Source organism: Piliocolobus tephrosceles, chromosome 9 (genome assembly GCF_002776525.5).
Source record: "Piliocolobus tephrosceles isolate RC106 chromosome 9, ASM277652v3, whole genome shotgun sequence".
In the NCBI taxonomy this organism is placed as follows: domain Eukaryota; kingdom Metazoa; phylum Chordata; class Mammalia; order Primates; family Cercopithecidae; genus Piliocolobus; species Piliocolobus tephrosceles.
Window position 1 is genome coordinate 64,332,080 of NC_045442.1, and position 25,711 is coordinate 64,357,790.

The 25,711-nt window shown below is 40.7% G+C and overlaps 1 protein-coding gene across 4 annotated transcripts in view; it reads left to right on the plus strand.

Annotated features, from left to right (window-relative positions):
- The window catches only part of MYPN (myopalladin), a 106,842-nt gene that overhangs the window by 68,170 nt on the left and 12,961 nt on the right, over positions 1-25,711 (plus strand). For all 4 annotated transcript variants that reach the window (XM_023204784.2, XM_023204781.1, XM_023204785.2 and 1 more), the window contains 6 exons: positions 288-878; positions 1,547-1,685; positions 14,831-15,052; positions 20,614-20,763; positions 22,004-22,086; positions 23,920-24,046. In XM_023204784.2, coding sequence (XP_023060552.1) covers positions 288-878; positions 1,547-1,685; positions 14,831-15,052; positions 20,614-20,763; positions 22,004-22,086; positions 23,920-24,046 — 1,312 coding nt within the window. The remainder of the gene's footprint in view (positions 1-287; positions 879-1,546; positions 1,686-14,830; positions 15,053-20,613; positions 20,764-22,003; positions 22,087-23,919; positions 24,047-25,711) is intronic.

Sequence of the window (25,711 nt, forward strand, 5' to 3'; positions counted from 1 at the left end):
CTGGGATCGCTGATTATCCTCCCACCTCGGCCTCATATATATATATAAATTTTTTTTTTTTTTTTTTTTTTTTGTAGAGACAGAGTTTCACCACGTTGCCCAGGCTGGTCTCAAACTCCTGGACTCAAGTGATCCCCCTGTCTCTGCCTCCCAAAGTGCCGGGATTACAGGCATGAGCCACCGTGCCCCGCCTATCATCAAGTTATAAACAGTCTGTACATTGTTTGAAAGGTGAGGCCAATAATAACACATTTCCTTCTCTCTCTCCACCCTTGTTTTGTGTACAGTGATTCCACTCAGTTACAACAGCTTCATAACCAAGTCTTACTGGAACAACACCAGTTGCAAAACCCATCTCCTTCATCTCCTAAGGAGTTTCTTTTCAACATGAGTGTTTTGAACTCCACTGCTCCCCCGGCGGTGACAACATCCAGTAAGCAGGTGAAGGCTCCTTCATCACAGACGTTCAGCTTGGCCCGGCCGAAGCATTTCTTCCCCTCCACGAACACCCCCGCAGCAACTGTGGCCCCTTCCAGCTCTCCGGTGTTCACTTTGAGCAGCACTCCTCAAACTATTCAGAGGACAGTGAGCAAAGAAAGCCTCTTAGTGTCTCACCCCTCCATGCAAACCAAATCTCCAGGAGGGCTTTCCATCCAAAATGAACCACCCCCACCAGGCCCAACAGAGCCAACACCACCACCACTCACATTTTCCATCCCCAGCGGAAACCAGTTTCAGCCCCGCTGTGTGTCCCCAACTCCTGTCTCTCCTACCAGCCGGATTCAGAACCCAGTGGCTTTTCTCAGCTCTGTTCTGCCTTCTCTCCCTTCCATCCCACCCACAAATGCCATGGGGCTGCCTAGAAGTGCACCATCCATGTAAGTGTCATTGGGGTTTCTTGATGTAAGATGCTAGTTAAGAGGCGATATGTGCATTGAATAGCTTGATCTGGGACAGGGCTCTCATTTTGTGGATTCCTAGATAATCTTATTCTCTTAGACACAGAATGGATGTGGAACACTTCAGGACAAAGGAGATGATTACTTTGAATGATTATTAATAATTAAAATATCAGGCTAGGTGTGTAGCTCATGCCTGTAATCCCAGCACTTTGGGAGGCCGAGGAAGGTGGATCACTTGAGGTCCGGTGTTTGACAGCAGCCTAGGCAACAAGGTGAAACCCCCGTCTCTAGGAGAAACACAAAAAATTAGCTGGGCGTGTTGGTGCATGCCCGTAATCCCCGCTACTCGGGAGGCTGAGGCAGGAGAATCATTGAACCCAAGAGGCAGAGGTTGCAGTGAGCCGAGATCGCACCACTGCACTCCAGCCTGGGTGGCAGAGTGAGACTCTGTTTCAAAAAAATTTTGTTTTAATTAAAATATCAAAAAGACCTTTACAAATACTGATTCTCTGCACAGGGCTTAATTCCCTAAGTGCCTAATGACTGCTGGTTTCTGGTTGTCACTTCAACCATTCTGATTTCTAGGCCTTTTCACCCTGGCCAGTGCTTTTCATGGGTGTGTCGGGTGTGGATTTATCTTACAGGCCATCCCAGGGATTAGTGAAGAAAAATACAAAGTCTCCTCAACCAGTGAGTGATGATCACATTCGTGAAACTAAGAACGCGGTGATTCGAGACTTGGGGAAAAAAATAAATTTCAGTGATGTCAGACCAAACCAGCAGGTAAGATTGTTGGATTCAGAAGGTTTATTGAAATTTTATTGTAAGAAATATAATTTTGCTTGATTCAGTCCTCAGATACTCAGGTAACCTCAGTGAGGCTGATGTTGCAGCTCAGATGGTAGAGCACGGACTAACCAAAGAAATCTGCCTGTGTGGATCTGTAGTTCTTAATTCTCCCAGTAGTTAACTCAGTTTACTTGTTTACATGTATTTACCTAGAATAGGATACATTAAAGAAGAGAGTAGACAACCTATTGTGCATCCCAGCAATCCTCAGCCCAGTTTACAATCTAAAGTTTTTTGAGACAAGTCTCGCTCTGTCACCCAGGCTGGGGTGCAGTGGTACGATCGTGGCTCACTGCAACCTTGACCTCCCGGGCTCAAGCGATCCTCTTGCCTTAGCCTCCCAAGTAGCTGAGACTACATGCCCAGCTAATTTTTTAATTTTTTGGAGAGACAGGTGTCTTGCCATGTTGCCCAGTCTTGTCTCAAACTCCTGGGCTCAAGCAATCCTGCCTCAGCCTTCCAAAGTGCTGGGATTACAGGCGTAAGACACCACACCCAGCCTATGACCTAGACTTTAAGGAACTCTGGGGTTCTAAGTTGTCTAATCTTCAATCTAATGTGCTTAAAAGTTTGGTCACCAGTACCTCTCAATCCTTATATTAGGTTGAATCATGTGAAATAGCCGTTAGACAATTTCCTGTGGTTCAACCTGTACAACTGTTTGCTTTCTAGTAAATGCTTACACCAAAGGAAAGAGAGGAAAGCCACCTGCGAGCATCATTCAAACAAAAGAGAGATAGACTGAACATGTTCTGATTTGAGGCATTTATTTTTGCTTTTGAGAATCAAATGATTATTTTTAATGCAGGTTTACATTTTAATAATCTAACTCTTGGTTTATTTCCCAAGATGGGAACTGACAAAAATATAACAAAATTTCAGTCAATACAATATGCCAAATATTGTGGAATTTGTGAACTCCTAGAAACAAAGTTCCCAATTTCCCGGAGCACATGCTGTTTTCCTTAGTGTTTCTGTCTCTTACTTCCAGTGGAGCCATGGATATACAGTAATTTGCAATTGTGTTATATATTGAGCAACTTATACTGAGTGGATTCTTTTGAAAATGTGGTGCTTAAAACCTTTTAAAAATTCACTTAAAATTATTAAGGGGAATATTTAAACTTGCCATAACTGAGTATACTTTTAATGGATTATTTCACCAAATTTCATCTATTTCTGGGAAGCAAATACCAACGTCACTATTCTTCTCTTCCATCTTCTAGACAGAGAAACTAAGGCACAGGCTCAATAGTGGAACCGGAACTAGAGCTGTGGTTTCCAGGATACTCTCACATTTTCCCTGAAATGCTGCAGCGTTTTCAGTTTTATGAGAACAGTTACCTTCAAGCCCTATAAATGTTGCTCTGTCTGATGCAGATTTGTTTTCCTATAATACTGTCACCACACTTGTGGTTGTTAATCCTTCTAAGTCATTGTAATCATAGCTGTATTCAGCCTATGTCTTTTACAACTGGGAGAGCAAGCAATTAGAGCCTTGTAAAAACAATGCTAGCTCAGTACATACGCTGTTTGATTTTACTTTTATAGTTACTCTGTAGGTAGATCCAGGATACCCCATTGCCCAACTCAGGGGAAAGAAGGGTTTTTCTCTTAGTTACCTGACATGTGTGTACATGTAAACATGAAATTCCACAAGTTGAGTGCCATAAATCCAGTGGAAATCTCTCTTAAACCTCCATCATGAATTAACTTCTGGACTAATCGCAGGAACTAGGAAAGTCTCTAAAAGCATCTCAACACACTCATCTGAATATTTGTGACTTGTGTCATTCTTCTGAGAATTATTATTCTGAGAATTATTACGGTTGGTTAATTACAGAATTGATCTTAGACTACGTTCCATGCCATGGATAATGAAATCCAAGCTGCATAAATGAAATTTGGGAAGCTAGGAGCTGTCTGAGATGGAGTGCTTGCATTTGGATGGCAGATGTTAACTCTGAGGAAGTTTTGGGAAATAAAATGATGATCATATTATATTGTTTTATCCATTGCTGCCTTGGGAAATGATAGTAAAAACGTCGTGAAGAACTGTCTAAAATATACTGTGACCCACACTGGTGAAGTTAAGAAGAAAGTCAGCTTAGGAAAGTGTAAAAACATTAGACAAGCAGAGAAAAATTATGAAGAGACTCCTATGTATTGATCTAGGCCTGCATCCGGGGTCACAGGCATGAAAACAATCTGTGTTCTTACTCCCATATCAGCCTACACACATGGGAAGGGGGTGCAAATGATTCCTTCGGAAGAGTATGCATTTGTTTTGCTTTGAAAATTTTTAGGTCCAGAAAGCTGGGTTCTCTTGCCCTATTTTAGTTCTAAGTAAATAAAGAATAAACTGTCCTAGAACATTTGCATGATCTAGCATTAACACCTTGTGCAGAGCATGAAAAATAAATCAGAAGTCTTTGAACAATGAATATTACTGACTATAACCAATTTTCTCCCCAGAACTCAGATTTATAAATTATGTTTTAAAATGGTTTTCCTTTGATGTATCTACTGCTTTGTGTTTCTCTGTTGTGATAGTTCAGTCTTTGCCCTTTAACTCATCTTATATATTTACAATTAGCAAGTAACATTCGTTGATTCTTAGAACCTTGTGAAATGAGAAGGTGCCATCCTTTCAGAGGCTCATATTTATTAAAATTTTTAGCTTTCTAAACTTACAACCAAGTGTCTTTGAGTTGGGGATAAGCCAAGAGAAAGGTTTCCTTATTTCTAGATTTTAGGCTGCATCATTTCCTATTTTGAAGAGTACCATTCATCACCAGTGGATCTTGACTGGATATCGATAAAACCTAAATGGTTTAGGTTAGAGTGGTGAGTCTAAAAAGTCAAAGGAATCCAGGATCACGGCTGGGCGTGGTGGCTCAGGCCTGTAATCCTAGCACTTTGGGAGGCCGAGACAGGCGGATCACTTGAGATCAGGAATTCAAGACCAGCCTGGCCAACAGTGAAACCCCATCTCTACTAAACATACAAAAATTAGATGGGTGTGGTGGTGGGTGCCTGTAGTCCCAACTACGTGGGAGGCTGAGGCAGGAAAATCACTTGAACCCAGGAGGTGGGGGTTGCAGTGAGCCGAGATCGTGCCACTGAGCTCCAGTCTGGGTGACAGAGCAAGACTGTGCCTCAAAAACAAAAAAATTAAAAAAAAGGAATCCAGGATCGCAAAGCATAATGGAGCTTTCATGACAAATGATTTTAATTCATATGTGACTTAGCATGAAGTTCTGCACCCAGTATTTGTTGACTAGCTATGTTGATTGATTGTTAATTTCTAATCTCCATTTCCCACCCCTGTACCCCCAGCTAATGCCTTGACCTCATTTCTCTGGAAACTTTCCCATCTCTTTATTTGGTCCTCTCACACCCCTGCTTATTATTATTATTATTATTATTATTATTATTATTATTATTATTATTTCTTTTAAACTATCTGCAATTTCCACATACTGCCCTATGTGACAAAGGAAAAAAAATAAGTACCTAATTTTTGTTCTGCCTTTTGTTCCTCTAATCTCCTTCTAAGCTGTTCTGTCAGATCTTCTATTTAAGTCTTTCCTCTTTCATCTCTTACCATGAATTCTTTATGACAATCCTCTTTTGTGAGCCATGAATAGTCATGCCATTCATTCCCTTTCTAACAAGAATTTCACATTGGCCTTACATTCTACTTTGTAAGGCCACTGGCTTTATGCTGCCCACTTTGGGCATTGCAGGACCCCGGCTGCTGGGATAGTGAAGTGTCTCTGTATCCTCTGCCATGGACCCACGTAGAATGCAGCAGTCAGAAGCTCCCTGGGGGCTCAGATTGGGAGGTGTCTTGTTCACTGCTGCATCCCTGTCGTGCATGGTGCAGAGTAGGTGCTCAGTGAACATTGCTGGATCAACCCCAGCTATGGGATTTACATTAGTTTCAGATAAGGTAATACAACTGTTAACCAAGTAGAAAAGTTTGGATTTGCTGCAAAACTATGGAAAATAGTTCACTTGACTATATAGATTCTGATTATACCTCATTATGGATACTACCCATTATGGTAACAATCCAACTTAATCAGCTGATTTTAAAAGATGAAAACTTTTTTTATTTTTTTGAGACAGGGTATCACTCTGTCACCCAGGCTGGAGTGCAGTGGTGCGATCTCCACTCATTGCAGTCTTGACCTCCCGGGCTCAAGTAATCCTCCCACCTCAGCCCCACCCCCAGTGGCTGGGTCTACAGGTACAAGCCACCTGCTTATTTGTAGTTTATTTATAGAGATGAGGTTTCGCCAAGATGAAAACTTTTAAAAGCACACAGAAATTAAACAAAACTCTTGTGTTAACCAAACATTTAAGTATAAAGTAAATCTGTGCATCTTTTAAGAATTCTTTATTCTTAAGTACAAAATTGGATTAAAAGTATTTTTATGCAAGCTCCTTGAAGGTAGAGAATGTTGGAGAGAATGTTGTAGAGAAGGTGCAGAATGTTGTATCCCCATTGTCTATCACAGTGTTTAGCACATAATAGGTGCTTACTAAGAATTTGGCAGCAGAGACAGGGTAGGCTATGACAACTAGTTATTTCTATTGAAGGCAACAAGTGATTGCTAGATAAATAGCAAAAGAAATTATCTTCTAGGCATGTGAACCTCCAAGTTTCTGTCACCCAGATTAGAGTGCAGAGTGCAATGGTGCATTCTCTGCTCACTGCAACCTTCACCTCCCGGGCTCAAGCAATTCTCCTACCTGAGACCTCCAAGTAGATGGCACTACAGGCATGTGCCACTACTCCTGGCTAATTTTTGTGTTATTTGTACAGACGGAGTTTCACCATTTTGCCCAGGCTAGTCTCGAACTCCTGAGCTCAAGCGATCCACTGCCTTGGCCTCCCAATGTGCTGGGATTACAGGCGTGGGCCACTGTGCCCGGCCTACCTCCAAGTTTATCTAAGAATCTTTTCTTCTGTCTCTAAACTCTAGCTGTCTCTGGAAAGAAAAGGAGAACACTTTCTCTAACATGCAATGCTTTCTTTTAGTGCACATCATACCCAGAATCTATTGGGAACACTTTGAGCAGGTTTCCTAGCTGGCTTGATCCTGTTTGATTATCTGCCCCTGAATTCCAGGCTCAGGACACAGAGCAGAGAAAGCCAGGGGTGAGCTCAGGCAGTGACTGTTGGATCATGGCCCATACCTCAGCAATGCCATGTCCAACTGGGATGCGTCATTACACTATGGTTGGCAACAGAAAAACTGTCTCCACCAATTTGAAGGAACTGCCAATTTGAAGAAACTTTTTGCAGATGTGTCCCAGAAATCAAATGTTTCAAGTTGTCAATTTATCAGCCTTAAGAGGATTGTCTGTTTTTTAAAAAAATGGTTATATTTTCAAGTGGCATATTCTTCTGAAGTAAATATTTTTAACTTTTTCATTTCCTGTCATAGAGCAACTCTAATTCCATGCAATTCATGAGCCTAGAGAGGATGGTTCATTTCTCATTGATTTAATTTCTATAACACCCAGATTTACATAGAAAAAAAAATTCTTTCCTTTGAGTGTAGACATCATCTATGAGCAGCTAACACAAAAACTCCTGTTTTTACTCACAAAGGAGATGAGGCAAAAGAACATGGAGAACACAGCATAAACCCCGTACTGGACATTTAAAATGCACATTTATGGACAGTGAATTGATAGTGAAATGTTTGTGCAGAACAGTGCAGAAAATACCTTTACATTTAATTTTAATTTTTTTTTTTTTTGAGACGGAGTCTTGCTCTGTTGCCCAGGCTGAATTGCAGTGGCATGATCTCAGCTCACTGCAATCTCCGCCTCCTGGGTTCAAGATTCTCCTGCCTCAGCCTCCTGAATAGCTAGGATTACAGGTGCTCGCCACCATGCCTGGCTAACTTTTGTATTTGTAGTAGAGACAGGGTTTCACCATGTTGGCCAGGCTGGTCTCGAACTCTTGACCTCAAGTGATCCACCTACCTCAGCCTCCCAAAGTGCTGGGATTACAGACGTGAGCCACCACGCCCGGCCTAACTTCTGCTCCTGATTCCTTCCTTTCCTGATCCTGAAAGGACCTAAGCTGATCCCATGTGGCCTATGGATGCATAATGGGAACCACAGCACGCCCTCTGCCCTGACACACTGTAGGCCTGCAGGCCACTCAAGACAGCCTTCCACTTGCCCATCCCCAAACAGCCAGCTTGCTCCTCACTCTTTAGATTTCTCAGGCAGGGGGCAGATGGCAAACCCCTGTGTCCCCCTAACTGAAGGAGGCATAGCAAGCTCTCCAAGCTCTCCAATGGACCCTCTCCAAGGGGGTCCCTTTAATCTCCCTCGCTAAACTTGAGGTGAAACAAGTACCCCAGGGTTAGGGATGGAGGTGGGCATCTCACAGGCATTAATGGCTCTCTCCAAAGTCCTCTTGCTGGGTCTTCTCCCTCCTGACTCTTGTGTCTGTGATGGAGGTAAAAGGTTGAAATCATCTAAGCTGTCCTTAAGCACCTGCTTTGAAACTTCTGAAGAACAGTGTGTCTCAAAAGTCACTTGTTTTCCAATATCTAGCCCATCTTGGTGCCTCAGTAGAAACTTCTGGTTACAATCTGGTTACAAGTGTATCCTCACTGCCTGGTTACTAATAATGTATATAATATATATATATATGGCTTTTTTTGTTTTTTTGTGTGTTTTTTTGTTTGTTTGTTTTTTTGAGATGGAGTTTCACTTTGTCACCCAGGCTGGAGTGCAATGGCACGATCTCGGCTCACTGCAACCTGTGCCTCCCGGGTTCAAGTGATTCTCATGCCTCAGCCTCCCAAGTAGCTGGGACTACAGGCACTCACCACCACGCCTGGCTACTTTTTTGTATTTTTAGTAGAGACGAGGTTTCACCCCTTTGGCCTGTCTGGTCCCAAACTCCTGACCTCAGCTGATCCGCCTGCTTCAGCCACCCAAAGTGCTGGGATGACAGGCATGAGCCACCACACCCGGCCTCTAATAGTATATTTTAAACAACTCATTGAGCTCTCTGTTTTCATCACCTCTCAACTTGGAGTACTGGTTAAGATAATAAATATATAGCCAAGTGTGTATTTACTATACACATTTATGGTCAAACAAAAAGCACATATTTTCATCATATTGCTTCTGTAGTTCCTTTGGCTAAGTTAATTCAAGCATTTAAATTCTGTAAAATCAGGCCCTAACTTAAAATCAAGTTCCTAAAATTAGTTGTTTGGAATACATAGAGACAATGTGGTATTTATATTCTCAGGCAGGTGCTTAAAGGCTGTATATCTATAACCCATTGTGTTTCTGAAGTATAAGTATAATCATAACTTACCACCATGTATAATAATATTTCTCTGGAGCCAGGCACAGTGACTCATGCCTGTAAACCCAGAACTTTGGGAGGCTGAGGCGGGCGGATTGCTTGAGCTTAGGAGTTCAAGACCAGCCTGGGCAACATGGCGAAATGCTGTCTACCAAAAATACAAAAATTAGCTAGCTATGGGGGTGCTGTGTGCCTGTTGTCCCAGCTATTCAGGAGGCTGATGGGAAGATGGCTTGCGCCCAGGAGGCAAAGTCTGCAAGGAGCTGAGATCACACCACTGCACTCCAGCCTGGGCAATAGAGCCAGACCTTGTCTCAAAAAAAAAAAAAAAAAAAAATTCTTTGGAAAATAGTTCATAATATAGAATTTCAGGAATTCATCTTTCCCTGTAATAATTCTAACAGTGTAGTTAGCCAAGAACTTACCAGTTCTCCCCAGGCAGGCAATAGAAACTGCAGAGAAGATTCTTTAGCTTATAGCAAGAACTCTATTAGAATAGGGGCTAGAGGTGGTATGGATGGATTGGAAATTTGAGGACATAATAAAACAGGAAGCCATAGAAGGTTAAGACCTCTTGCCTACTGAAAACCCCCAGAGGCCGGGTACAGTGGCTTATGCCTGTAATCCCAATACTTTGGGAAGCCAAAGTGGGAGGATTGCTTGAGCCCTGTTCAAGACAAGCCTGGGCAACATAGGGAGACTCCATCTCTAGAAAAAAAATTAAAAATTAGCTGGGCATGATGGTGCGTACTTGTGGTCTCTGCTACTTGGGAGGCCGAGATGGGAGGACTGCTTGAACCCAAGGAGTCGAGGCTGCAGTGAGCTGTGATCACGCCATTGCACTCCAGCCTGGGTGACAGAGTGAGAACCTGTGTCAAGAAAAAAGAAAAAGAAAACCCCCCAGAATAATTCTCCATTTTGGGCTGGCTCCTTGGTTACTCCTTTTATTTTATTCTATAGACCTCAGGGACTGGTCTTCTTGTTTCTCTTAATCCTTCAAGTTTTTCTTTTGTTCCTGGTAATTTGGATTCAGATATGTAAAATCCTGATATCAAGCAAGTAAAGCCTTTGTAAGAGTTTTCAGGAATAACTGGAAGCAGACTATGTGAGAGTAAAAAGAGTCTGATATCCACCTTGATATGCCCTTTCTTCACAGAGTCCCATAGGAACAAGGGCCATTCATAGAGAACTGGTAAAAGGATCGGATGCATGAATGACCCAAATAAAATTTACCAGAGTAAACCCAGATCCAGTGTTAACTGTTGGAGGCAAATTTTTTTTTTTTTTTTTTAGATGGAGTTTCACTCTTGTCCCCCAGGCTGGAGTGCAATGGCATGATCTTGGCTCACTGCAACCTCCGCCTCCCGGGTTCAAGCGATTATCCTGTCTCAGACTCCCAAGTAGCTGGGATTACAGGCACACGCCACCACGCCCGGCTAATTTTTGTATTTTTTAAGGCATTTGTTTAAGGAACTGTGGCAGGACATAGAAGTGAGACAGGAGCAGAGGAAACAGGAATGGAATGAGGGCGGGCAATGGACAACACCAGGACTAGGTCTGGGGAAACAGCTGCAGCCCCAGTGTCAGGGAAAGGACAGGTTGGGAGACGAAGTCTTGGAGCTTTCCCTTCTGGCTTTCGGTGCCTGTGCCCTGTCCTTGGCTGGCCAGCACTACTCAAGTCCTGGGAGTATGCTGAGAAGTGGGGGCTGGAAATGGGAGGTGGAGGACCAGGATCTGTAGCATCGAGAGAAGAAAGAGGAAAATCTCTGGTGGGTGAAAAGGAAACGTCTGAAGCCATACAGCCTCCCTATTCCTGTTAATGGTTTAAGGGTGGATGACTGTAACTTGGTGATGATGGAAACTGGGACTTCTGGCTGGGCGTGCTCAAGCCTATAATTCCAACACTTTGGGAGGCCGAGGCGGGTGGATTGCTTGAGCTCAGGAGTTCAAGACCAGCCTGGGCAACATGACGAAATCACGTCAGAAAGAAGGAGGGAGGGAGGGAGGGAATGAAAGAGGGGAGGAAGGGAGGGAGCGAAAAGAAAAGAAAGGAAAGGACAAGAAAAAAGAAAAGAGGAAAAAAAGAAAGAAACTGGGACTTCTGCTTGCTTTAGTCTTTGTTTCTGAAATATGAACAGAAAACTCTGAAAAGCACAGATTAGCTTTTAGGAAACAATAACATTTTCTTTATGATTTACCCGTAGCAAGAGTCCCCAGCTAATTCCCTAGTGGGCCTCCAGGGTGGGTACCATCCACGTTCCCTCCCCAACACCCCCTGCCAGATACAGGCTCAGTCGGCACCTCTAGGCACTTCTCCCCGTGAACGCAGGCACCCAGTCCACACCCCTCTCCACCAATCACAGAGCCTGAAATAAATAGAGAAGTCACCCTCATGAAAAGTTTGGAATCTAGGATCTGCATGTGGAGTGAGAACTATGTGAATTATTCTTTCTGAATGTAATTTGAAAATAATAAATAATAAAATGTAGCACCTATCTCACATGGTAACGGAATAAAACAACTTATTGGTTTACTTCTAAACATCCTGGAAAATAAACCCAAATTTGTTAAAAAGAAAAGTAATATCAATTTAGAATCATGAATACAGTCCAACAAAGAAAAAAAATTTCCTGGTGTGATTTTAAACTGGCAAGTCTAGAAAATACTTCAAACTTGTGAGACCACATAATATATTTATGGAAAATACAGTCATTGTGAAGAATTAGGTTGAATCATATGAAACTTCTGACAGTCTACCATTGTTGACCTACAAAAATGTCAGTTTCACATAGTTTCACCTAATAGGTAGATAGTGGAAGCTTTAATTATTAACTTTTCCCAAAAATATTCCTATAATGTAGAAAAATAATCTTAATATATTTCAACTAAATCTGGTTTCACAATCCAGTAACAATCTTTTACTTTAACTGATTTGAATGATCTCATTAAAAATTAATAAACTTTATGTGAAATTAATCACTTTTTCCACCCTATAAGAACTGGGTACTTACTTTTTTTTACCCAGTTTGAGATGTGGCAGAGAGGAGCAGATTTAAAATTGATTCCAACAAATTAAAACCAAGAAACACTTAGTTTCTGTAGTTCCGAAGTTAAAATTCTATTCAAATTCAGATGATTCTACTGAATATATAAGACAGTAATTAGAGGACATCACTAACGTGATTTAGCTTGAGAATGCATGAGTGCTGAACTCAGTCACTCTCCCACTGACTAGGGGCAGGTGCATATCAGCCATGTGCTTCCAAATTCCACTTCAGGAGCATGCCAGTACCATCTCCATAGATTTCCCCTAAATTATAAAATTAGGGTCAACTAAAGTCATAAGTTTAACCAAAGGTCTCACTCTCACCCCAAGCACATGGCTCCCAGATTCCTCAAAGATGTGGTAATGTCAGAACAAATGATTGCTTCTACTTCATTCATGTATTCACTCGTTCTTCAGATACTTATTAATTGCTCACCTGCCATGGTGCCGGTACTCTTCTAGGTGCTGTCAGTGTAGGGGGAAGGAAGACAAACAAGATCCCTGCTCTTGTGGAGCTAACATTCTAACACTTGGAGATTCAATCATTCAATCAATAAACAAACAAGAAAAATACTAGATAGTAACCAGTGCTATGTAGAGAATTAGAATGGGGAGTTAGATTAGATGAAGGGATCTGGGGAGGCTGCTTTGGGGAGGTGACATTTAAGTTTGATGGGCAGGCTATGGCAGGGAGAGGGAGTAAGAGGAATCCAAGATGAGTCCTAGTTTTAGGGTTTACTTAGTGCTGTCAAAGTGTGGTCCGAGGACCTGTGCCAGCCTGCAACATGTCACCTCTCTGCCTTGAGATTAGCACAGAAATTAAGAGTAATCATGCAGGGCCAGGCATGGTGGCTCATGCCTATAATCCCAGCACTTTGGGAAGCTGAGGTGGGTAGATCACTTGAGATCAGGAGTTCGAGATCAGCCTGGCCAACATGGTGGAACCTCGTCTCTACTAGAAATACAAAAGTTAGCTGGGCATGGCAGAGGGTGCATGCCAGCCTGGGCAATAATACAGAGGGAGACTCCATCTCAAAAAAAAAAAAAAAGAGTAACAATTCAGAAAATTTTATAGAAATTTGACAGGGAAGTTTTATATAGTATACAATAATTTTGCATTTCTTTCATTTTGCTAGTAATTTGTTTTTATTTTACTTTACAAAAGTGCAGGCTGGAAATTTTTAAAACCTAATTTTCATGGTAGACAGTGTGAGAAACATTGGTTTAATCACTTAACCAAGTGGATGAATAGTGGTGCCATTTCCTGAAATCAGGAAAAGGAGGTTAGGAGTATCTCTGGGGGACAGAAATCAAGTGTGTTCTGTTTGAGCCATCCTGTTTGAAATGCCCATTAGACATCATAATGTAGAATAGTAGTATATGACTCTGGAATTCTGGGAAAGAGAACAGGCTTGGAGATATGGATTTGGGAGTCATCAGCAGAAAGTATCTGAAGGTTGGACATTGGATGAGCTCACCTAGAGCAGAGATGGAGCCAGCACAGGAGACTGGTGTGGCGAGAGAAAGAGAAGGAAAGACCAGTATGGTGTGTCACGGAAGAAAATGTTTCAAAAGGAAAAAGTAGTCATCTGTGTCTAATGCTAGATCAAGTAAGGTAAGAATAGATAAATGACAATTAGATGTGGCATATTTGAAGACCCTGACAATTGCAATCTCAGAGGAACAAAAAGAACACAAGACTAATTGAAGTGGGTTAGCAAGAGAATAGGTGACAATGAAATGATCTCATAACAGTAGAGGATTATTTCAAATGGTTTTGTTGTGAGAGGGGCAGAGAGATGCAGTGAAAGTAGATATGGGGTTAAGAGAGACTTTTTCCTTTTTCTTTTCTTTTTCTTTCTTTCTTTCTTTTTTTTCTTTGACACAGAGTTTTGCTCTGTTGCCCAGGCTAAATTGTGGTGGCATGATCTCAGCTCACTGCAACCTTTGCCTTCTGGGTTCAAGCAATTCTCATCACTCAGACACCCCAGTAGCTGGGATTATAGGTGTGCACCGCCACACCCAGCTAATTTTTGTATTTTTAGTAGATATAGAGTTTTGCCATGTTGGCCAGGCTGGTCTCGAACTCCTGGCCTCAGGTGATCCACCTACCTCAGCCTCTCAAAGTGCTGGGATTACAGGTGTGAGTCACTGCGCCTGGCCTCTTTTTTTTTTTTTTTTTTTTTCCCCCACCGTCTTGTATTGTTACAGTAGAGATATGTTTTTCAAGACAGCTTTTCCTCAAGTGTGAAGATGGAAAAATCCAGTAGAGACAAGAAGCTGGTGATGCAGGCATTGCAGACATATATCAGAATGCAGTTCAGAATGGCTTTGCCAAAATAACTCTATAGGAAGTTATCCATATTGAAAGGAACACTAATAGTAGCTCTGAAAATTATATTCCATCTACATTCCATTTCCTACAGAATTCTACTGGGACTGCATGCTCAGGTGGAATATTAAGCTGTACTAAGGCCATATGGGATTTTAGGAGAGACACTGACATTTCCTTTAGTGCTCCATGGTGAGAAACTGGATCTGGAACATACCTGGTTTATTTGGATTTCATGGTATAAATCTAACGTCTGAATCTTAAAAAGTGGCTTCCTCAGCTGTGCTGATGGACATGTTCTTCCTTGCCATATGGAAATTGAAACATGTTTGTCATTTTGACAGGAGTACAAAATTTCAAGCTTTGAGCAGAGGCTGATGAATGAAATAGAGTTTCGCTTGGAACGTACTCCTGTTGATGAATCAGATGATGAAATTCAACATGATGAGATCCCCACGGGCAAGTGTATTGCTCCCATCTTTGACAAGAGACTCAAGCACTTCCGGGTCACAGAAGGCTCTCCAGTCACATTCACCTGCAAAATTGTTGGGATACCTGTTCCAAAGGTAGGGGAAGATGACAAGCCAGTTGGCCACCTAACAGCATGGAACTATAGACAGTGCCTTCAAGAAGGTCTTTAAAAAATATACACAATGTTTTTCTTCTTTTCTGTATTTGTTATTGTTATAGTTATACATGTTTTAGGGTATATGCGATATTTTATGCTTGTATACAATGTGTAATGATCAAATTAGGATAACTGGGATATGCATCACTCAAACATTTATCTTTTTTGTGTATTAGGAACGTTACAATTTTTCTCTTCTAGGTATTTTGACATATACAACGTTATTATTAAGTATAATTTGTCCACTATACTATCAAGTACTAGAACTTATTTCTTCTTTTTTTTTTTTTTTTTTTTTGATACGGAGTCTCGCTCTGTCACCCAGGCTGGAGTGCAGTGGCCGGATCTCAGCTCACTGCAAGCTCCGCCTCCCGGGTTTATGCCATTCTCCTGCCTGAGCCTCCCGAGTAGCTGGGACTACAGGCGCCCGTCACCTCGCCTGGCTAGTTTTTTGTATTTTTAGTAGAGACGGGGTTTCACCGTGTTCGCCAGGATGGTCTCGATCTCCTGACCTCGTGATCCGCCCGTCTTGGCCTCCCAAAGTGCTGGGATTACAGGCTTGAGCCACCGCGCCCGGCCTATTTCTTCTAACTGTACGTTTTCACTCATTAACCAACCTCTCTTCATTCCCTTCTCCCATCTATACCTCCCAGCCTGTGGTAACCACCATTTTACTTACTACCTCCATGAGATCATTTCCTTTAGCTCCCACATATAAGTCAGAACATGCAATACATGTCTTTCTGTGCCCAGCTTACTTCACTTAACATAGTGACTTCCAGTTTCATCCATTTTGCTGCAAATGATGGGATTTCATTCATTGTTTTTATAGCAGAATAATATTCCACTGTGTATAGATACCCCCTTTTCTTTATGTATTCATCCATTGATGGACACATAGGTTGATTTTGTAACTTGGCTATTGTGAATAGTGCTGCAATAAATACAGGAGTGCAGATATCTCTTCAACACACTGATTTCCTTTCTTTTGGATATATATCCAGTAGTGGGATTGCTGGATCATATGGTAGTTCTATTTTTAGTTTTTTGGAGAAAACAGTCTCCATACTGTTTTCTATAACAGCTGCACTACTTTACATTTCCACCAATGGTGTATGAGGGATCCCCTTTCTCCACATCCTCACCAGCATTTGTTATTTTTTGTCTTTTTGGTAATAGCCATTCTAACTCTGGTGAGATGATATTTCTTGGGGTTTGATTTGCATTTTCCTGTTGATTAGTAATGTTGAACATTTTTTCATACACCTGCTGGCCATTTGTATGTGTTCTTTTGAGAAATGTCTATTCAGGTCTTTTGTGTGTATGTGTGAGACAAAGTCTCACTCTGTCGCCCAGGCTGGAGTGCAGTGGCACAGTCTCGGCTTACTGCAACCTCTGCCTCCCAGGTTCAAGCGATTCTCGTGCCTCAGCCTCCTGAGTAGCTGGGATTACAGGCGCCCGCCACCATGCCCAGCTAATTTTTGTATTTTTAGTAGAAATGGGGTTTCACCATGTTAGCCAAGCTGGTCTCAAACTCCTGACCTCAGGTGATCCACCCTGGAGACGCCAGCCTCCCAAAGTGCTGGGATTACAGGCGTGAGCCACTGCGCCCAGCCTATTCAGGTCTGTTGCCCATTTTTAACAGTCTTGGTTTTGGTTTTTGGTTTTTGCTATTGAGTTGTTTGGGTTCCTTATATATTCTAGTTAGTAATCCCTTGTCAGATGAATACTTTGCAAATATTTTCTCCCATTCTGTAGGTTGTCTCTTCACTTTGTTCATTGTTTCCTTTGCTGTGCAGAAGCTTTTTACTTGCAGTAATCCCATTTATTTTTGCCTTTGTTGTCTGTGCTTTTAAGGTCTTACCCCAAAAAAATTTGCTTAGACCAATATCCTATAGTGTTTCCCCATTGTTTTCTTCTAGTAGTTTCATAGTTTCAGGCCTGGCATTTAAGTCTTTAATGTATTTAGAGTGGATTTTTTTATCTGGTGAAAGGTGAGGATCTAGTTTCATTCTTCTCCATATGGGTATTCAGTTTTCCTAGCACCATTTATTGAAGAGACTATGCTTTCTCTCGATATATGTTCTTGGTGCCCTTGTCAAAAATGAGTTGGCTATAAATACATGGATTTATTTCTGGGTTCTCTATTCTGTTCCATTGGTCTACGTGTCTATTTGTACGCCAGTACCATGGTGTTTTGGATACTATAGCTTTATAGTATAATTTGAAATCAGGTAGCATAATGCCTCCAGCTTTGTTCTTTTTGCTCAGGATTGCTTTGGCTATTTGTGGTCTTTTGTGATTCCATATGAATTTTAGAATTGCTTTTTCTATTTCTTTTTTTTCTTTTTCTTTTTCTTTTTCTTTTTCTTTTTTTTTTTTTTTTTTTTGAGACAGGGTCTCGCTCTATTGCCCAGGTTGGAGTGCAGTGGTGAGATCTCTGCTCACTGCAACCTCCACCTCCCAGGTTCAAGTGATTCTCCTGCCTCAGACTCCCGAATAGCTGGGATGACAGCTGTGTGCCACTACGCCTGGCTAATTTTTGTACCTTTAATAAAGATGGGATTTCACCATGTTGGCCAGGCTGGTCTTGAACTCCTGGCCTCAAGTGATTCACCCACCTTGGCCTTCCAAAGTGCTGGGAATACAGGCGTGAGCCACCATTCCCAGCCTGTTTTTTCTATTTCTGCAAAGGATGTCATTGGTATTTTGATAGGGATTGCGTTGAATCTGAAGATCACGTTGAGCAGTATAGACATTTTAACAATGTTAATTCTTCCAATTCGTGAACATGGGATATCTTTCCATTCGTGTGTGTGCCGTCTTCTATTTCTTTCAGTGTTTTATAGTTTTCCTTGTAGAAATCTTTCACTTCTTTGGTTAAATTTATTCCTAGGCTTTTATTTATTTATTTTTGTAGGTATTGTATTGCTTTCTTAATTTCTTTTCAGATTGATTGCTGTTAGTGTATAGAAATGCTACTGATTTTTGTATGTTGATTTTGTATCATGCAACTTTACTAAATTTGTTTACCCTAAGAGGTTTTTGATAGAGCCTACATTTTTCTAAAACATAAGATCATGTCATCTGCAAGCAAGGATAATTTGACTTCTTCCTTTTCAGTTTGGATACGCTTTATTTCTTTCTCTTGCCTAATTACTCTGGCCAGGACTTTTAGGCTTATGTTGGATAAAAGTGGTGAAAGTGGGCATCTTTGTCTTGTTCCTGATCTTAGTGTAAAGACTTTCAATTTTTCCCTGTTCTGTACTATATTAGCTGTGGGTTTGTCATATATGACTTTCATTGTGTTGTGTTCCTTCTGCACTCAATTTGTTGAGGGTTTTTTCATCATAAAGAGGTGCTGAATTTTATTGAGTGCTTTTTCATTGTCTATTGAAATGATCATATGGTTTTTGTCTTTGATTCTGTTGATGTGATGTGTCGTGTTTATTGACTTGCCTATGTTGAATCATCCTTGCAGAGCTGAAATGAATCACACTTGATCATGAAGAATAATCTTTTCAATGTGTTGTTGAATTCAGTTTGGTAGTATTTTGTTGAGGATTTTTGTACCTATGTTTATCAGGAATATTTACTTGTTGTCTTGTTGTTGTTGCTGTTGTTGTTGTTGGGTCTTTGGTTTGAGTATCAGGATAATGCTGGTCTTGTAGAATGAGTTTGGAAGTATTAACTCCTCTTGAATTTTTTGAAATAGTTTGAGTAGAATTGATATTAGTTCTTCTTTAAATATTTGGTAGAATTCAACAGTGAATCCATTAGGCCCTGGGCTTCTCTTGGATGGGAGACTTTTTCATTACTGCTTCAATCTCATCACTCATTATTGGTCTGGTCTGTTTAGGTTTTCTATTTCTTTGTAGTTTAGTCTTCGTAGGTTGTATGTGTCCAGGAATTTGCCAATTTCTTCCAGGGTTTGCAATTTGCTGGCATATAGTTGTTCACAATAGTCTCTAGTGATCATTTGTATTTCTGTGGTATCAGTTGTATTGTCTCCTTTTTCATCTCTTATTTTATTTATTTGGGTCTTCTCTCTTCTCTGTTTCTTAGTCTAGCTAAATGTTTGTGAATTTTGTTTATCTTTTTAAAAAACCAACTTTTCATCTCTTGTAGTTTTGGTCTTTTGTATTTTTTTGTCTCAATTTTATTGATTTCTGCTCTGTATTTATTATTTCTTTCCTTCTACTAATTTTGGATTTGGTTTGTTCTTTGTTCCTTGAGATGCCTTTTAGCTAATTTATTTGGAGTCTTTCTGGTTTTTTTTTTTTTTATGTAGGAATTTATTGCTATAAACTTCCCTCTTAGTAAGAAAGTCTTATCAGACTCTAGTGAAGTAGCTACAGAGAGAATGAAAACCCATACCAGAAAATTAGCAAAGCCCAGATAATTTCACTTAAAAAAAAAAAACCCATCAGGAATGAGATCATTAAATAGTCAGGCTAAAAAGAAATCAGACTTATGGGTAAGTTCAAATTTTAATAAAAGTTTAAAATAAGTGTCTTAGTCACAATACTATATTTTGGGCTATTGATTTTCATAGCCATCAAACTCACCAAACTGATATTTTTCTGTCTACTTAATACCTATTTAATATCCACAGGGTACCTGTTCTTGTACAAATTGAGCTATATTTGTAGCATTAGTATTAGGTTGGTAAATGCTAAAAATGTCATATCGTTATCACTGGATGCTGAAAAATCACATCAATCAGCAGATTTTTTGGCAGTCAGCTGAAAGAAGGATTTACACCCAGCATGGTTTGTGGCAGAGAATCTCTCTGCTCTTCTTTCATAAACATTAGCATAGTGTTATCATGTATGGTTAGGTAACCAGGAAAAGTAAAGGAGGACAGCTGCAACCAGTACTTTATCTCCTCTGTCTCTGAGAGATCTCCTTCACACATGCAAAACTTAACATGAGATATATAGATAGATGTGTATGTGCACACACACACACACATAGATATTTACATTTTGGCTGGATGAGAAATTTAGCAAGTTAATCCTAGCTTCATTCCATTTAGTGCAACAAACCATACTAACGTTTCAAGCAAGGTGACTTATTCTAAGTGCTGAGATCTGCAACTGCGGGAGACTTGAACTTGTAAATAAGATAATGAGAAAATATCCAGTCACCTGGTTTTCATTATTTTGTTTCTGAAGACATGTCCATTCCTTAGGGTGGTTTTTAAAACTAAATATGAAGTACAAGAAAAATCGTCAAAAACTTCATCTTAGTCCTAAATTATATTGGATTCTTTACCTAAATAATAACATTTAATGTTAAATAGTATTATATAGGTACAAGTGGAGGGGCATATTATACAGTCATTTTTAATATGCTTTATAACTTTTTTTCCAAGTGCTTCATAAAGTATGGGTCACTTAAAAGATGGCAGTTGTCCCTTGCCTCACCCCAGACCCTAGTTTATTAACCTCTAAAGATAAACAAAACAGTGTACATCTTGATTATTTTTCATTTCAGGTTTACTGGTTCAAAGATGGTAAGCAGATTTCTAAGAGAAATGAGCACTGCAAAATGAGACGAGAAGGAGATGGGACATGTTCTCTGCACATTGAATCCACCACCAGTGATGACGATGGCAACTACACCATCATGGCAGCCAACCCCCAGGTGGAGACGCAGGGTTCTGCGCTGTGCTGCACTCTGAGGAAGGAGCGGTTGATGTCATTGTGAATGAGACCTTGAGAAGTGCGAGTTACTAAGGATTGCTGAGGAAAATGAATGAGAAGCATTGTGATTGTGTGTAACTAGGGCACAGCATCACAACTTAAAAGACTAGTTAGCCACTAACAGGTCACTCAATCCTTCAGCCTTTGTCAAGGGACAGTAGTACTATTTTTTCGCTGTGTATACCTTGCAGACTTATTGAACTCAGTCTTGTGTTTCTCAACACATTGATTCTCTTGAAGAGTCAATAAATCATTATACCAATCATTCTATCAGGAATGATCTGTCATTTTTGCTCTTTAGCGAATAGGCAAATTACTTTGCAAAGGTTTGTGAATGTCCCTCAAACTCAGAATGTCCACATTTTTGGATTGGTTTGTTTTTTAAACTTGGAAAGCCATAATCATCCACTTTCCTTTTCTGAATGAAGCCAAATCTTTTTTTTTTTTTGAGACGGAATCTTGCTGTGTCACCCAGGCTGGAGTGCAGTGGCGCGATCTCGGCTCACTGCAAGCTCCGCCTCCCGGGTTCATGCCATTCTCCCGCCTCAGCCTCCGAGTAGCTGGTACTACAGGCACCTGCCACCACGCCCGGCTAGTTTTTTGTATTTTTAGTAGAGACAGGGTTTCACCATGTTAGCCAGGATGGTCTCGATCTCCTGACCTCGTGATCCGCCCGTCTTGGCCTCCCAAAGTGCTGGGATTACAGGCTTGAGCCACCGCACCCGGCCATGAAGCCAAATCTTAAAACTCCCCTAAAAGATGTGGCAGAATAAACATCTTCAATTACTATTTGGGTAGAAAGTACAGAACTATAACATCCATTCCTACTGAAATGTTAGTTTTAAAGAGTCTCTGTTGAGGAACGTATGAAAATATTTGGCCATGCTTTTAAATTATGACTGCAAATAACGTTAAGTACATAAGAATTCAAATTTCTTTTTACCTTTGTGCTGTTTATATCTCAGTTTAAAATGAAAGTCATTACCATACTCTTAAAAATCTCTCCCCCGGAATATTAACAGTGATTTAAGAAATCATATTTTATTGTTTTTATTCCTCTTCTCCAAAGAAAAACTCATAATAGCCAAAATTTCACAATGTTCTGGTCCAGTAAATTTTATGTACATTGAAAAAGTGTGAGATTATTCTTATTTTAATCTTGTTCATTTTCTGTTTGTCAGGGGAGAATCAGCTGTTCTGGCCACTTGATGGTACAAAGTTTGCCCATTCGCAGTCGACTAACCTCTGCTGGTCAGTCTCACAGGTAAAGACAATAAGAATTCCCTTTCTCTAGGTCCTTCCCAAGCACCTCCCCACTATCATGAGCACCGAAGTACTGGATCCATGAATTCTTAATTAAAGGTAGTCCTTCACTTTCAGCATCAGCATCACCTGGGAGTTGGCTGGAAATGCAGAATCCCAGGCCCCACTCCGGATCTACTGACTCAGAATCTGCATTTTAACAGAATTCCCAGGTGATTCACAAGCACAGTAAAGTTTAACAAGCACTAGTCTCTGGGTTTTTTTTTTAAGTTTGATTTTTGCTTTTTAGAGACAAAGTCTCACTTTGTTGCCCAGGCTGAAGTGCAGTCATGTGATCATAGCTCACTGCAACCTCAAACTCATGGGCTCAAGCCATCTTCCCATCTCAGCCTCCCAAGTAGCTGAGACTACAGACGCATGCCACCATGCCGGCTAAATTTTTCTATGTGTGTGTAGAGACAGGTGTCTCACTATCTTGCCTAGGTTTGTCTCACACTCCTGGCCTCAAGCAATCCTCCCGCCTTGGCCTCCCAAAGTGCTGGGATTACAGGCACGAGCCACCACTCCCAAGCTGGCATGCTTTTAATTGTTCAAAATTTGTAACCATCAGTAGCACCTGCACACATAATATGTAAATCAGACCCATTGAAGTAAGTTACCATCTTTTGTTTAATAAAACAGAAACCTTTAATGATTGAATGTATATTGATGGAATGTTTTTGTTGTTGTCTCCAATGTAACAACTGGTTTTCTTCCTCTCTGATTTTACTAACCACTAAGAAGAAAGAGCCTGGCTCTCCACTTGAATCTTATGGTGCCACAAAGTCTTAGCAAAGCATTCCATAGCTGCTGACACAGAAGAATTAAATGTGACTTACCAAAGGAACAAAAATAGTGACCCATGTTTCAGATACAGTATTTCACCAGCGTTGCAGCTATACATTCTTCTTCTTCTTTTCTTTTCTTTTTTTTTTTTGAGATGGGGTCTCACTCTGTCACCCAGGCCAGAATGCAGTGGTGCGATCTCAGTTCACTGCAACCTCCACCTCCCAGGCTCAAGTTATCCTCCCACCTCAGCCTTCCAAGTAATTGGGACCACAGATGTGCGCCACCATGCCCAGCTAATTTTTGTATGTTTCGTAGAGACAGGGTTTCACCATGTTGCCCAGGCTGGTCTCAAACTCCTCAAGCAATCAACCTGCTTCAGCCTCTCAAAGTGCTAGGATTACAGGCTTGAGCCACCAAACCTGGCCCCCTCTACCTTTGCCTCCTCCTCCTCCTCCTCTTCCTCCTCCTCCTTTCTTTTTTAAGAACAGCTGTTACTGTTGGTCAGTCTTATCCAGTTTAAGTTCATACCCATCTTTAATGGTCTGCCATGATTTATAGCCAGGTTAAATTTTATTACTCAAAGACACAGGGATTGTAGCTGCCTTGCTCTGGGTAATAAACAGGACTTCTCTTTTGGCTCTTGTTTGAGGTTTGGATTGAATACTAATCTATTTGTTTATTTTGATGACTTTAGAACAACTGGTTGAACTCATAGCAAGGTGAGCTGAGCCCACTTAACCCAGAATGACAGAAAGAAGCTAAGCCTGTTTATTTGATTGCAGATCTCACAAGACAGTCCCACAGTCTGTGAGATACTTACCACTTTGTGTTTTACATCAGCTCCACACCATTATTTATTGTTTAAGCTCCAGCCTCCTCTTTCTCCCCTCAAAAAAAAAAAAAAAAAATCTGTTCTCTAGGTCCTGTAGCCATGCCTAAATGCCTATCATCATAAATTTGTAAATTTATTTCTATGTTTAATATCTGAACATGCTTGTTCTTATAGGGGAAGATCCCGAGTGCAAGAAAGAGACAAAGAGCCCCTACAGGAACGCTTTTTCCGACCACACTTCCTGCAGGCTCCTGGGGATATGGTAGCTCACGAGGGGCGCCTCTGTCGGCTGGACTGTAAGGTAGACTCGGGCACCCATCCTTGGTTCCAGATCTGTTCATATTTTGTATTTGTTTGCATTCATTTTTGTTTGTATTTGTTTTGTGGGTTTCTTTTTTCAGGAAAGATGAGATGGGGAAGGGAGAGAGATCACTTTTTTGTTTTTATCATAAAGCTTGTTTGGAGTATTTAATGTCAGATGAAATTACTTTATGAAATTTTTGAATCGTTATATATTAATAAAAATTACATTGGTGTTATATCAAGTTAATTGCATTTTTAGAAGACAACCGAAGAGGTGATACACAGTAGTTCTCCCTTATCTGAAGGGCACGGGTTTCAAGCCCCGCAGTGAATGCCTGAAACTTTAGGTAGTACTGAGCCCTATATATAGTATTTTTTAAATTTGATAACCAAGACAGCTACTAAGCATCTAATGGGCAAGTAGCATAGACAGTGTGAACACGGTGGACAAATGGGTGATTCATACCCTGGATAGGGTGGAGTAAGACGGCATGAGATTTCATCATGCCACTCAGAAAGAAACACAACTGAAAACTTAGAAACTTTATTTCTGAAATTTTTCATTTAATATCGTCAGACTGTGGTTGACCTCAGGTAACTGAAACTTTAGATAAAAGGAGGACTACTATAATTCAGACATTTGCATCTAAGCCTTTTAAGAATTCTAGAATGCTATGGAAGATTTAGATACAAGTCTTTTCATTTGGTGTCTGGAAAGTGATAAAAACTATAAAGCCATATGGTGTGATTTTCACATCCTTGAAGTGAATTGTTGGACGTGTGGCCTTTGAAAATGTATAGACATGAAAATATGGCTCCAAGGTAGTATATGAGAACAAAAGCTGGTTTCCCATACTAATCAACCTCCTTTACCTTTAGCTATTCTACATTCTCATTTTTTGACCAGGCTTTAGTTGAGCAGCATGGATATCTCTCAGTATGAAGAGAAGCTTACATCACCCTTTCTGCCCCATAGACGCAAAATGCTATGGAAGACTTAGTTGCAAATCAGCCAAAGCTTGAGGTTAAGCATCCATAAAGGGTCCACTTCTATCTATGCTATCTATGGTTCTTCTTCTCTTTGTGGCTGCCTAAATAATATTCAGATTGATTGTTACATCCCCCTCCCTAAACTCTGAAAGATTCCCATGCCTGGGTCCCATCCCCAGAGATTCTGATTTATGGTAAATGGGCACCAGGATTTTTAAGCACCTCCCACATGATTGTAATATACAACAAGGTTCAAGAACTCTGGTTTAATATCTGGCCTTTCATCATCCTCAGCAAACTAACATAGGAACAGCAAACCAAACACCACATGTTCTCACTCATAAGTGGGAGTTGAACACAGAACACATGGACACAGGGAGGAGGCGTACCATGCCCTGTTGGGGACATGGGAGAGGTGAGGGGAGGGAACTTAGAGGACAGGTCAATAGGTGCAGCAAACTACCGTGGCACATGCATACCTATGTAACAAATCTGCACGTTCCGCACATGTATGCTGTCTTTTTGTTTTGTTTTTTTGGGATTTTTTTTTTTTTTTTTTAGAAAAAATAAATCTGGCTTTTCTCTTGGCTATTAGGTATGTAAGCAGTATATCATCTCTGAAATTGATGCTGCAGGCCTATTGTATCTATTTCGCTTTTTAATTCTTATTTAT